The 12,975-nt window shown below is 37.6% G+C and overlaps 1 protein-coding gene across 2 annotated transcripts in view; it reads right to left on the reverse strand.

Moving 5' to 3' along the window:
* Positions 1-12,975, reverse strand: part of SLC12A2 (solute carrier family 12 member 2) — a 62,989-nt gene that overhangs the window by 36,987 nt on the left and 13,027 nt on the right. For both annotated transcript variants that reach the window (XM_072859733.1, XM_072859732.1), the window contains exons 2-6: positions 7,772-7,891; positions 5,725-5,800; positions 5,027-5,122; positions 3,023-3,162; positions 1,321-1,431 (exon numbers count right to left, since the gene is read on the reverse strand). In XM_072859733.1, coding sequence (XP_072715834.1) covers positions 1,321-1,431; positions 3,023-3,162; positions 5,027-5,122; positions 5,725-5,800; positions 7,772-7,891 — 543 coding nt within the window. The remainder of the gene's footprint in view (positions 1-1,320; positions 1,432-3,022; positions 3,163-5,026; positions 5,123-5,724; positions 5,801-7,771; positions 7,892-12,975) is intronic.

Here is a 12,975-nt window from a genome sequence, read left to right on the forward strand (position 1 = left end):
GAATTGCTCATGCTACGGAGCAAAAGCAAGATATTTCTTGTGACTAAGTGACAGTGGCCAGAGGGTTAATAACTAATTCATTCAAAGGAAAAACTAAATGGTTGAGATTGAGGACAGTGTTGTTCGAAGTCGGGAGCATAAAGATACCATGATGAATTGAAGTTACAGACAGTGAAGGACTACCTGAGAAAGGTAAATAATTTTTACAGAACTGTGCTGTTCGATTTAAAAGTACATGCCGAAGTCAATTTCTGTACATTCTTTTCTCCCTGTGGTAGATCCAAGTAATGCAATTGATCTTCACTTCCTTATTCTACGATCCCTATTTCTAGGGCTGGAAGCAACAATGAGAAAAAACCTCTCTCATTTCAATTATGAATATCATAATCATCTTGACACAGGAGCATAAGAAACTGTTATAACACTTACATGAAGAAGCTCCTTCAGTTGCCTTTCACTGCAGAAAATAGGAGCTATTGTGAACCAAATATCAAATGGGAAAGGAGACCAAGTGAGGCTCTTCTCTATTTTTGAGCACACTATGGACGGATAGTCAGAAAAAGCCTATCAGGTGGAGGAAACACTGAGCAAGCCACACTGCCTAGTAATGCAGAGCAGAAAACTAATAAGGCAAGCTCTGTACTAAGGTATCCTACGATCTGTATGTGTTTGTTTCCACAGAGTTGACCTAAGACCATGCAGCCCCAACAAGATGAAGAAAATAGATTCCCCCTCCCACATGTTCATCACCACCAATGTTCACAACCCTCTTCAATGCTGGGCCTAGTGACTGCATCACGATGTCTGGCTGTTTCCAAGTGAAAACAAAACCAGAAGAGAGTGGAAAGAAAGGTATGCTGGTTCTGAGTTAGCAGAAACAACACAACTTCAGACTGGCTTCAGCTCCAGCCCTGTATTTTCCATCCACAGAGCCCATTTAAAGTTCCCAGTAAGGGAAAATTCCCATGCTAATGCTCTTACCTTTTCTTGTTGTGCTGTAGTTATCCAGAAGAGGGTAATACTGTTAACCTACTAGTCAGTGTCAGTAAGAGTAGATTATGCCGGTTTTTAGGTTCTCATAGATGCTTAAGCTTCCAGTGGAGCAAAGTGGTGTAAGGTCTGAAATGCTGTCTAGACCTGCACATGCTAGTGCTAGCCAGAGAGCTATTACACAAAAACTGTCCACTGACTGACTTCTAACATACCATGCATGCAGTACTGAGTGCACTAAATATATTAAAAGTAAATCAAACAGCTGAGGTAGAAAATGGAATCAAAATTTTGAAGCAGAGAATAAAAGAAAAGGTGATAGTTCCTTACTTTGGCTTCCCATTCCATTCCAGCAACAGAAATGCCCAGCAATATAACCACTGTGATAGCCCCTATGATTCTGATGTCATTCATTTCATCAACCATCAATGTTCCATTTTCCTAACAAAACAAACAAAAAAATAGTCATGTACTTGATAAAGTACTTACCTTCCCTACTGCAGAATAGCATTTTATTGCCTGTAATTTATTAACAGAGTTAACCTCTATACCACAAATTTACTCATTTTAAATTCCCTGTATGGACACAAGTAATTTGGGTTTTGCCTGTTTTAAATCACTGAATCTTCTAAATGGAAATGATCATTCCTATTCATAGCCCACCCCCAGAGAGAACAGCCTGTCTTCAGCTGCCAAAGAATTAGATTAATCAGCAAGGCAACTGCTACCATCGTGCCTCTATATGTGTATTTTACCTGTTGTTCACTATTACTATTAATTCTTTTAATGTATTCCAAACTTCTTCCCACCTACAAAAAGTATGGTTGAGTTCTTCTCAGTATTATATTTAATCAAAAATCCAACACACAAATAATACTTGGTTGTGTTTAACGTAAGGAGTTGTTTTTAATAAGCAGATCTCCTTTGAAAATGAGCTTAACATAAATTACTATCACTTACAAGAAACAGTTCACTAGTAAGAATGTCAGCATTAACAACTTATGATTCTGCATCATGTATGTGTACTGCCACTCTTCTTCTCAACAGCCAGCTTGGATTTCACCACAAATTGTACATTTTATTTTTTCAGGGAGATAAACAGTGTGGAAAGTTTCCATTTGAAATCAATGACAATTTGTTTTTTACCAAAAAGCTACTGATGACAATCATATTTTACGGATATATCAGTAGTAGCCTTGTACCTCATTCCATGTCTTTGAGCTGGTTAGGGCAACCTCCAGTATCAATACAGGACGGGGGATGAAGGGATTGAGAGCAGCCCTGCAGATAAGGACTTGGGGGTACTGGTGGATAAAGAGCTCGACGTGAGCTGACAATATGCACTCACAGTCCAGAAAGCCAACCGTATCCTGGGCTGCATGAAAAGAAGTGTGGCCAGCAGGCCGTGGGAGGTGATTCTCCCCCGCTGCTCTGCTCTAGTGAGACCCCACCTGGAGTACTGCATCCAGCTCTGGAGCCCTCAGCACAGGAAAGACATGGACCTGTTGGAGTGTATCCCAGAGGAGGGCAACAAATGTGATCGGAGGGATGGAATACCTCTCCTACAAGGACAGGCTGAGAGAGTTGGGGTTGTTCAGCCTGCAGGAAGCTCCAAGGAGACCTTATTGTGGTCTTTCAATACTTAAAGGGGGCTTATAAGAAAGATGGGAACAGACTTTTTAATAGGGCTTGTAGTGATAGGACAAGGGGTAATGGTTTTAAACTAAAAGAGGATAGACTCAGACTAGATATAAGGAAGACATTTTTTACAAGGAGGGTGGTTAAACACTGGAACAGGTTGCCCAGGGAGGTGGTAGATGCCCCACCCCTGGAAACATTCAAGGTCAGGTTGGATGGGGCTCTGAGCAACCTGATCTAGTTAAAGATGCCACTGCTCATTGCAGGGGGGTTGGACTAGATGACCTGTAAAGGTCCCTTGCAACCCAAACCATTCTATGATTCTATGATTAGATGACAGCTCAAACTTGCAAAAAGGACAGTGTAATCAATATAACCACTATCATGCATATACCTTGAGCAGCTCCACAACTGTCTCTGCAAAGCCAACAACATACATTGCTACTGCAACAGCATTGGCAAATGCAAAAATCAGACCTATGGCACCACCAAACTCTGGCCCCAGACTTCTGGAAATTAAGTAATATGCTCCTCCTGAAAGAAGAAGAAAAAAAAAGACAAGACAAAAAAACACTACATGAAAGAGCCTAAGAATAGACAGTCATCAGCAATTTAAAGTTTACATGAACAAGATGTTATTTATTCTTGCATCTTCCCTGATGTATTAGCAAATAACCCAAAACTCAGTATTTTAGGGACAGGCATGCTGAAGTTTCAGGAACACATTTCAAGTTTTTCAGAAAAGACACCAGTTGGAAATAATCACCTGACTCATGCACCACATCATACTATTCAGCTATGCAATCAGTTCTATGGTTAAAAAACAAATTGTAAAACACAAGCAGCAGTATTACTGGGCTTTTGATTTCAAACTACTCAAAACATTTGCGCATAGTTCTACTATTACACATTTTCATTAGGTATAGCTCAAGAAACCAGCGAAGTAGACTGCAATAAACCCACTCAAGTTCCAAACCTCCACGACCTGTTTCTTAAAGCTCTGTTGGGAATCTTCTGTATGGGAATCTTCTGCCCTCCCATGGGACTCTCAAAACAATCACATGGCCACTCTATTTTCCAGAACCTATTCTTCGCATTTTTGAGCTTGACAGATACATCTCAAACCCCACATGTGACAAATGGAAAACTGAGTATCTACAGCATTAGAGAAGAGTAAAATTAAAAGAATGTAGCAAAGTCACATTCCTCCAATTTAAGGTTAAGCTTTCTAGATGGAACAAAATCATCCAGCTCCAGTCTGAAGTAACTGAGTGCACATTAACAGTTTGCAACAGGAAATCCTTAATTTCACTGCATTACAGTTCTTGTACAAAACATATGTAGGTACCCAGCTTTGACATACTTTGCAAACGAGAATGTTAACATAAGAAAAATATTACTGTAATGTAAGATTTTCATAGGAACAACTGTGATTTTATTCTACAGTTTTTCCCATTCAGCAATTCAAATTTTCTAATGAAGTATTATTTTGCAAGAGTGACTAAAAAAAAAAAGGCTCTCATAAGAACAGGAAAATCCGATCTGTATAATGCAATTTAAAAAAAAGAAAGGGCATTTAGAAACTAAGCTTGACATAATGCTAAGATTCATAGCTGATTCTTCCCATTGGGTCTGTCTACTTTGTGACAGTGAGGTTTTTCTCTTCATTCTTAATCAAGAGAATTTTATAAGCTTCTATTTTAATTCCACCACATTTTCTATTAGTAGCAGTTTTGTAATGTCATGAAGCAGTCTGAGCATGTCCAAGGCACCAACCACTTAAAAAACAATTTTGTAGGAATTGCTAACAACAGCACATAAACCATGTAAGAATGAAAACCATCACCCTCAGGAAAGCTGGAGAGAATCAAGAGTTTGGAGAATTTTTGTGTATTAAAAAAATCATGACAGAAGAAGAACTTGTCCTTTTGTATGCTCTCATACAGATATAGCTTATTCTTTTATAGGATGTATTTTTTCATTAGTAAGTTTTATTTCAGGACATGAACACATACAAGCATACATGCACATTCTTAACCAACCAGTGCAAATGCAGGAGAATATTAAGACCCTATTCATTCCTGGATATGTGTCTCAAAATGTTTCTGTTCCAAAAATTAAGAAGAGATAATGTTTCTTCCGCAGTGGAAAAGCAAGTCACCATTCAAATCAAATTAGTAGGCTACTTATTGACTTTTCATTAATTACACAACTGCTTAGTCAAATACAGAACATAGGGAAGACTCTGCTCCTCAGAAAACTAACTCTTCCCTACATTTCATCCATACTGTTTTTTCCCTGATGATAAAAAAAATGGAAAATAAATTAGAGGTTCCACCCTGAAGGTGTACGCTTCAGAGTAATGAAAGCTTTAATAGCTTTATGAAGGTAGGTTTACCTCCTCTTACAAACCCGTTTGTGGCTATTGCTGAAGTAGACAGTCCTGTAATAGTTGTCACAACAGTGGCCATTCCAATAACCAAGACAGACAGACCTTTTGGAAAAAGAGAGGGAAAAAGGCATAAGTCCAGCAGTATTAAAATGTACAAATCTTCAACTTAACTTGCTTTAAAGAATTAGCCTTGCAAATACAACACATTTACTGTGTGTGGTCCTGCACATTCAAGCAAAAGGCTGCTTCACTCCCCTTTTGTACAGAGAAAGTTTCCAGGACACAAACAAAACTGGATAAATGTTCTGTCTAATCAGCAGGGTAAAAGCTGTATCCTAGAGCTTCAAGGAAACACATGCTTTTTGCAGATGAAAGATCTTCTACAGTCCAGTACTAAGTTAAGCACTTGCAGAAAACTGTTTACAGTCTATATGCAGATTTTAATAATCAGAAATCAAAAGTTTCTCTCTCCAATTCACTGAAGACTTACAAATGTCAATTTTAAATTACATACCTTATAGCTAAATGAAAAAGTCTAAGTAACTTCATACTGCTTAAAGTTTTGATAAGGATAAATTACCTTAAAAACTGGCAATATTAAGGTCATTTTCTACCCATGTTTAAAGTGTAAGCTCAAGATCAACACCTCATTTGGATCACATTTAAAAGTCACTGTAATAAAATTATAACATTAGTACACATACCTATCCCAGCTTGTCCTACAATCCATGATAGTCTGATGAAGAGCATCACACCCCAAATATTTAACATACATCGTACCTAAGGTAAACCAGAAATTTTACATAGGTTAGGTCTTACATCTGCAGTCATTTCCACTAATCCTTCACTTCAGTTTTTAATGTTGTTGAAATTATCCTGCAGTCTTTCCTCATCACTTTTCAAATTATTTCACAAGAACAGGTTTTTTTAATTAGACAAGTTTAGGTTTGATTAAAAAAAGGGAACCTAAATATGATTAAAAATATATTACCTTGAAATAGATAAAGTTACAGTACTTCAATAGCTGACACTTGTAGCATGTCTTGACCAAACAACGAAAATAATTTAGACCCCAACCTTTAAGATCCAAAATTCATACTACAGAATATGTAACTAAAAATAAGATTGTGAGGTCTACAACAATTGTGAGGTCTACAACCCCAGTTCAGGTCTCCCACAAATCTTCCCCCAAAATGCACTAAAGCAATATCCTACTAAAGAATTCATTCTTTTCTAAAAAACAACCAACCCCTACAACTTCCCAGTCCTAGAACTTTTGTATCTTACAACACAGCTGCACACTAACAGGATGGGGGGCGGGGTGGTGTTTATTTTTTTTTTAATCCTTGTATTTTAAACTCTTAGTCCTCAAAATAGAGTTTGCACAGTACAGAATTTAGACAGAAGGCTAACAGCAGGTCTTAGGTCTCTCTCTTACCTAAAGAGTACGATATCAATCCTACAAAAAGTTTAGCTGGTCATTAAGACTAGAAGGGAGACAAGGAACTCTCCAAACCACAGAAGTAACAAGTTTTCAGAGATTTAAAAAGTCCTTTGCAAAACCTAAGTCACCTGAGCTGGAAATACTCACCCAGGCAGCTTATGCCTACCAGGAAATACTAACTGCAACTTTCCAGCCACTGAAAAGGAGATTATCCTCCTTGAAAATTTTAAATAGACTTTGGAAAAAAATGGTCAGCAACATTTATCCCATAACTCTTTAATACTCAGAATTGTTGCTTACAAAAATAGTCCAATACAGAATTTGGGTTTGGAGAAATTCAAAGTCAGCTTCATACCTGCTTTAAAATTAATAACTCTGTCCTTCGTTAGGGTACAGAAGTCCGTAATACCTGTTTCACAGCTATGACAGGCACTCTCCTTCTTCCAAGGTAGAGAATATGGTGACTTCAAGACTTGTAACAAAGTTGCTAATACACAGTGGAAGCTTACTGAACTAAAGTTCGGTAATTTGAATGCTGAAGTTCAGCATGTTTTAACCAATTGTTGCATTTGCAGCCACCACAATAAATTCTTATAGCTTTGGAGAGTACGTATTAATCATGGTTTCTTTTTGCCAAAATATTAGAAATAACTTAATATGTACTTGTAATAAATTCCCCCATGTCACCCTTAATTTTTCACTACTCCAAATGGGAACAGACTCAGTTTTTTCCACCATGACTATATTGTATTTAGCGTTAAGACTTCCACAGCTTAGGAGAAGATGACTTTTTGTAACAGGTTCAACAAAATTGAAATACTTAATCCTGGTCAGGTTTTGACATATACAGGTAGGTACTCTCCCTAACACAGTATTTTTTACTTCTCTAAAAATAAATAAATAAAAATCAAGTTTTCTAACACTTCAGTCCAAAACTTTACAGATCCAAAGTGAACACACATTAACTGTATTCTCTCCATTTGCATTTGTCTTTGCCACTTACGACTTATATGTAGTTTTTCTAGTACATATTAATCTACTTATGTAATCTTTTTCCTTCTTGGGAATTATGCAGCTTCAAAACTGTAAAACCTCTGCTAAGAAACCATGATCTCTTCAAAACTTGAAGTCCTGAACTATTTACTTCGTTAAAACTCAGCAGAAGAGCAATCCTTCCTAAAATTATTTTTGATGTCTCATCCATATAATGTTTTCTTTAGACAACACTATCACAATCCCTCTCAAAAAAGAATATTATTAGAAAGATCATATCTATAAGAAGCTGAAGTACAATACATCAAACTTACCAATACACCTTTTATCCAGCCAAATTTGACCACCCCTTTACTATCAGGTGCATAAGTGGCAGCTGCTTCCCCAGCTGGTGTGCCTTCCTCTCCATTTGCATAGCCATCTTCAAAGGGCTCCTTGGAGGGGGGAGAAAAAAAAAGTTTGTCTTTTATGTGATTAACAGAGTAGAGAGGGCATTTGATACTCACATTGTAAAAAAAAACCCCACACATCTACTTGTGCAAACAGAAAAATTAAACAATGACATGGCAGAAGTTTTAAGCTTCTCCTTTATGTGCTTTGCATTAGGCACATCTCACAGATTTCAAGGACTATAAAACAAACTTACACAGATGACTTAGGTATTCTGCTTCAGTTAGAGCAAACTGTTAGCAGTCAGAGTAATAAATATTTTTAAGAATCAGTTCTACAGCCCTAAGAAACAAACATCTGGTCTTTTAGAAGAGCTACAAGACTTCAAATGCAGCAACGTCTACAGCACAGGAAGTTTAACTTCTTAATATGAAAGTGTATACTGTTCTACCACAAGTTACTGGTCTCAGCTATAGCATTTCCTGTAGTTCAGACTCAGCTGTCATTTGATCAATTTTTCAGGAAGTAAATTATTCACTTCCCTGCAAACTATTCTCTATTCATTGTAAGGGGATGCCGCTAGAAAGGAGGGTGGGAGAGTAGCACTTCAGGGAGAAGGAGGGAAGAGAAGTCTCTTCCCAAACACTCTGCCCTGTTTAAAAGGGAAGGATGACAGATGCAGAAAACATCAGTCCCATGGACAAAGACCAACTTGTGGCTTTTCTTTACAATTCAACTCTCATCCTTACAATGCAGAAATCTTAACTGTTTCATAGGTATTAAAAATATGTGTGTATATATACATACTTGTTGCATACTTGCTTTTCAAGAGGCAGTTTTGTTTTGCCAAGCCAGGCAAACACCTTTAAACTCAACTTAAATATTTCCTACGCTTGCTGTAAGAAATCTGCAGGAAGCACTCTAAGCAAAGTATGTTAGTTATCCAAGGAAACAAGTATAAAGAATGAATATACTAGAAAGTCCCTGAATACCATTCAGAGAATACTGTTCAACAAACCAGCTCAAGCAGTATTTGTGAAGCAGTCTGCATCCCAGAGGGCTTAGAAAACATTTAAGCAATTAGAGGTTCAATCCCAATGAGGTAAGGGGCAAAACTCCCATTCACTAAATAAGATACAAAATGGACTGGACCCAAATTATGCTTTCAAGAAGTATAAGAAGCTGAAGGGACACAGTAAGAAAGTTTAACATGAAATACTTTAATAAATTCCTCCTCCTCCTGACACATTAATACCAAATATATCATCAGCACGCAGTCCAGAGGAAATATTTATAGAACTGTCACTTATGAAGGGTGTCATCCATATCCCCTTACAATCAGCAGTAAACATACAAAAACAGATTAAAAAAAATCAGATTATGTCAACCTTATCCAAAGGTCATTAGCACAGATTCATGTCAGTGCTTCTCTCACCAACTCTGCATTATGAAATTCTCATTGAAACAGGTGTACCTGCAACACATCTGGAGATCCTGTATGACATATGCTTTCCACCAGTAGGCAGAATCATCACCAGTTTGCAGATCATTACCTTTAACGGATAGTTTAAGTTGTAGGTTTTCTTGCCTCCAGAAGGGATTAAAAAAAAGAAGATAAATATATTTGTTATATACATATATATTTTTATATGTATGTGTGTATATATATGTATATAATGTGTTATTACATTAAACAGAGGACAAAAAGAAACATAACTGGGAATTACCCAGTTTGCTGAACTGCAGCTCTTCTGGATAGAAGATAACTAATGGCTGTAACTTCTTAGGAGATTTGCACAGCCTTTGACCAGATGAATATATTGATTTGCTGTTTATTTGTATTCAGGCACTCAAACTTAAACCAAATCAAGGAAGAAGTGGTGTGTGATCCATTTAGAGTGGTAAGAACAGTGAGGACCAAAAAAGAGAACTACCATGCTGCTACATTTAAGATTTTACATAGAATTAACTCTAGCACCTCTATGTCAAGAAGTACAATAATAATTAACTAGTTTTAATTTAATACATACAGCTACAAGCCACTCATTTGCTGAGCCTACGCTGACCTGCCTAAACCAGAACTGAGGAAGTGGAAAGCCCTCTAATCAGGCTCCTCCCCCAACTCGGGCACACCTGAAGCTCACAAGAGAAAAGAATGAGCCTACATACTGCCCTGCTCCGATACCCTTGAGTACTGGTCCTTCAGATGACTTTCCTAGAAATGCAGGAATAAGCCTCAAAACTCTTTCTAGGTATTAATGTCTCCCTCATCAGATTCTGCTGTTTCCAGCAGCACTTACCAGAAGTTTCTCCCCACTCCTCCCCCACCCACCTTCAGAAGAGGGGAGGAAAAAATAAAGGATACATTAAAACAAAGGACAGTTTAATAAACATTTTTACAACCATGACAACAAAACCTCCAATCAAGCATGCAACAGTGTAGCTATATATCATTATTCTTTCATATAAAATCCATTCTTATTTCTCATAGAAAAGCATTGCATTATACTTGCAACAAACTCAATTTTAAAGAGTTGCATAAAGGGAGTCACATTTATATTATTTAAGCAGTTTTTATGCTTTGGCCAAGAAAACTGCCAACATTTAATAACATCTTCTGGTATTACAAAAAGGCATGTCATGTGTCCAATAAGAAACAATAAAATTGATCCTCTCTGACCAGCCTTTTCAAAGAACAAGGAAGGGCTAGAAGAAATATGTATCTTCACATCCTAAAATACTGAAACACTATATGCTACTGAAGTAGTTAATGCTGTGATACTGAGTCACAACACTTTTTTTAAAAAAAGCTGGAAGTTTTCATTTACTGCATGCTTAGGTTTCAAGAGAAGGTGGAGAATATCCTAGTATCTAGTGTAAGAGACAATTATATACTTCAGCATATGACCATGACTTGGTAGAACCTGCACACACCGACAAGATGACCTCCAGAGGTCACTTCCAACCTCAACCATCATGTGATAGCTATGCATTTTAGTGTAGTGCTCAAACAAGCCCATAGCTCAGCCTGTTGTATTCTGGGAAGGAGATAATGGCTCGCAACTGATATTTTGAGTTATCAGTTACCAGATCAGCTCCAAGATATGCACACCAAGACACAAGAAAGTTTTGTTCTGTATGTCTCGTCTCTCCACACTATGCAATATTTCTTAGGAAAATATTTTGAAGCACACACAAAATGTAATAACTGAAAGGTTATTGCTGGTTATCAGTACTTGTGGGTGCCCGATAAAGCACCAGTGAGAACAGATATTACAGTGTGTGGGCACAAAAGAATTCCACCACACAAGGCTCCAAGTTCAGCCTTTTAATGCAAGATTAAGAAAGCACCACTGTGGTCTCAGCTGTAAATAAAGCAGGCGTAGTATTTTTCATGCTTGTGCTCATGAGGAAACAATGCTTCTACTCAAAGTCACATACTGAATGGAAAAAAACGCACTAGCACTATTTTAGGACAGCAATACATGTGTGGTAAGATCTTCACAAACAGTAAAAAACAGTAACACTGTGGATTTGGAGGGGGTATAACAAAGGGGGAAAGAAAAAGAAAAGATTTTAGCATTTCAGATCAGAAATGCTCTTATTAACACAACTTTTTCATGGATATAGTGTCTTTTACCTAATCATTCCAAAGAACATTCAGAGTTATGGTGTTCACTTGCACTGTTAAAGGAAAAATAAAATACATTTACATGTTGACAATTCTATCATACACTGATAGGAATTTAGCCAAGAAACTGTTAAATTCTGTTCCTACACAGAAATTTCCATTGCTGTGTCACAATGCACTGAACAGTACAGATTTACTATAAAATCTACTATTTCATCTCCAGTACTGAATCATAACAATAAGTTATTTGTGCCAATTGTGAATAGCCTCCACATTTATTAGAAGAGGATTAGTAATGAGAAAAGACTTGTTAGCCAGAAGAGACCTGAGATTTTTCACACACAGCTTGAAATACACTGGTGCATGGAAAAGTTTCTAATCAGTGAAAATGGCTATTTAGTTTTACTGAGAGTTGTTGATAGTGGCATATGTCATGCAGCACATTTATTTGTGGTGAACTTACCTAGATCCCATCTTAAAGGCAACATACTTAGGCTATGCTGAACTGTATGAGGTGGTACCAGAATGCACAAGAACTCTTCTGCTCTTGCTTCTTTTCAAGTATCACAACATGGAAGCCCCAAGTAAAAGACAGGACAACCAGCAAGTTTGTATCTAAGGCTATGCGGTGGTTCTTCAGGCAGACCACTTTCTTTGCGGCCTGCCTGATGTGGCATGTCCCATGTAGCAAGTAACTTCTTTAGCTCATCCTTCCTATTGCCATTACTCTTGTGCAAAGACAGGAGGCCATAAAAGCACCGGAGACTATAGCATTTAGCTGCTCTTTCTCCATCTCTCAAGTTTGACCAGTTACAGGTTGAGCACGTCATATAGTATGGGCTTCTCCTCATACAAATTCATTAGAAAGGCTTCAGAACAGTAGCTTTTTCTTGTCTTAGTAGGATACAGTACTGAAGCTGGTTTAAATAGCTAATACTATCAAAATGTTAAAGAAAATCAAGAAACTCATCTTTTCAAGCTCCAGTTTCTGCAAGGAAATATAAAAATGGCATTCTACTACATTTAATCAAGAGAACAGCCGCTTACATGAAAACTGCTTTGTACTTATATATTCTGATACTGAGCATGGTGCTCTCATTTAACATGCTTACTGAGGACAGGAAATAAGGGAAGCTGCCTGAGAACCATCTCTCACCAACAGAGGTACTGACAGAACAATTCTGTACAGCAACGGGTCTCTGTCCTCACCAGCTACAGTCAAAGCCTCAACAACAGGATCATGCTTTTACCTGCTAGAAGCTTTTTGGTTAGGAGATGTTTGCAGCAATCATCACAGACAGTGGAACCCTTCTTCACAAGAGTGAGAGACTTGCACCCATCTTCTGCACTCCTTCACTGCAGCTTCCAGTGTTATTGCCAAGCTGTTCACTACACCTTACCATAACAATTTCTTGTTTCCAACCCCCAAAGGTTAACTTTATAGGCATCACCATTAAGAAATTCCTTTTTGTGGAAAGAAGCAACCAGGTAAAATGT

Source organism: Ciconia boyciana, chromosome 4 (assembly GCF_034638445.1).
Source record: "Ciconia boyciana chromosome 4, ASM3463844v1, whole genome shotgun sequence".
In the NCBI taxonomy this organism is placed as follows: Eukaryota; Metazoa; Chordata; class Aves; order Ciconiiformes; family Ciconiidae; genus Ciconia; species Ciconia boyciana.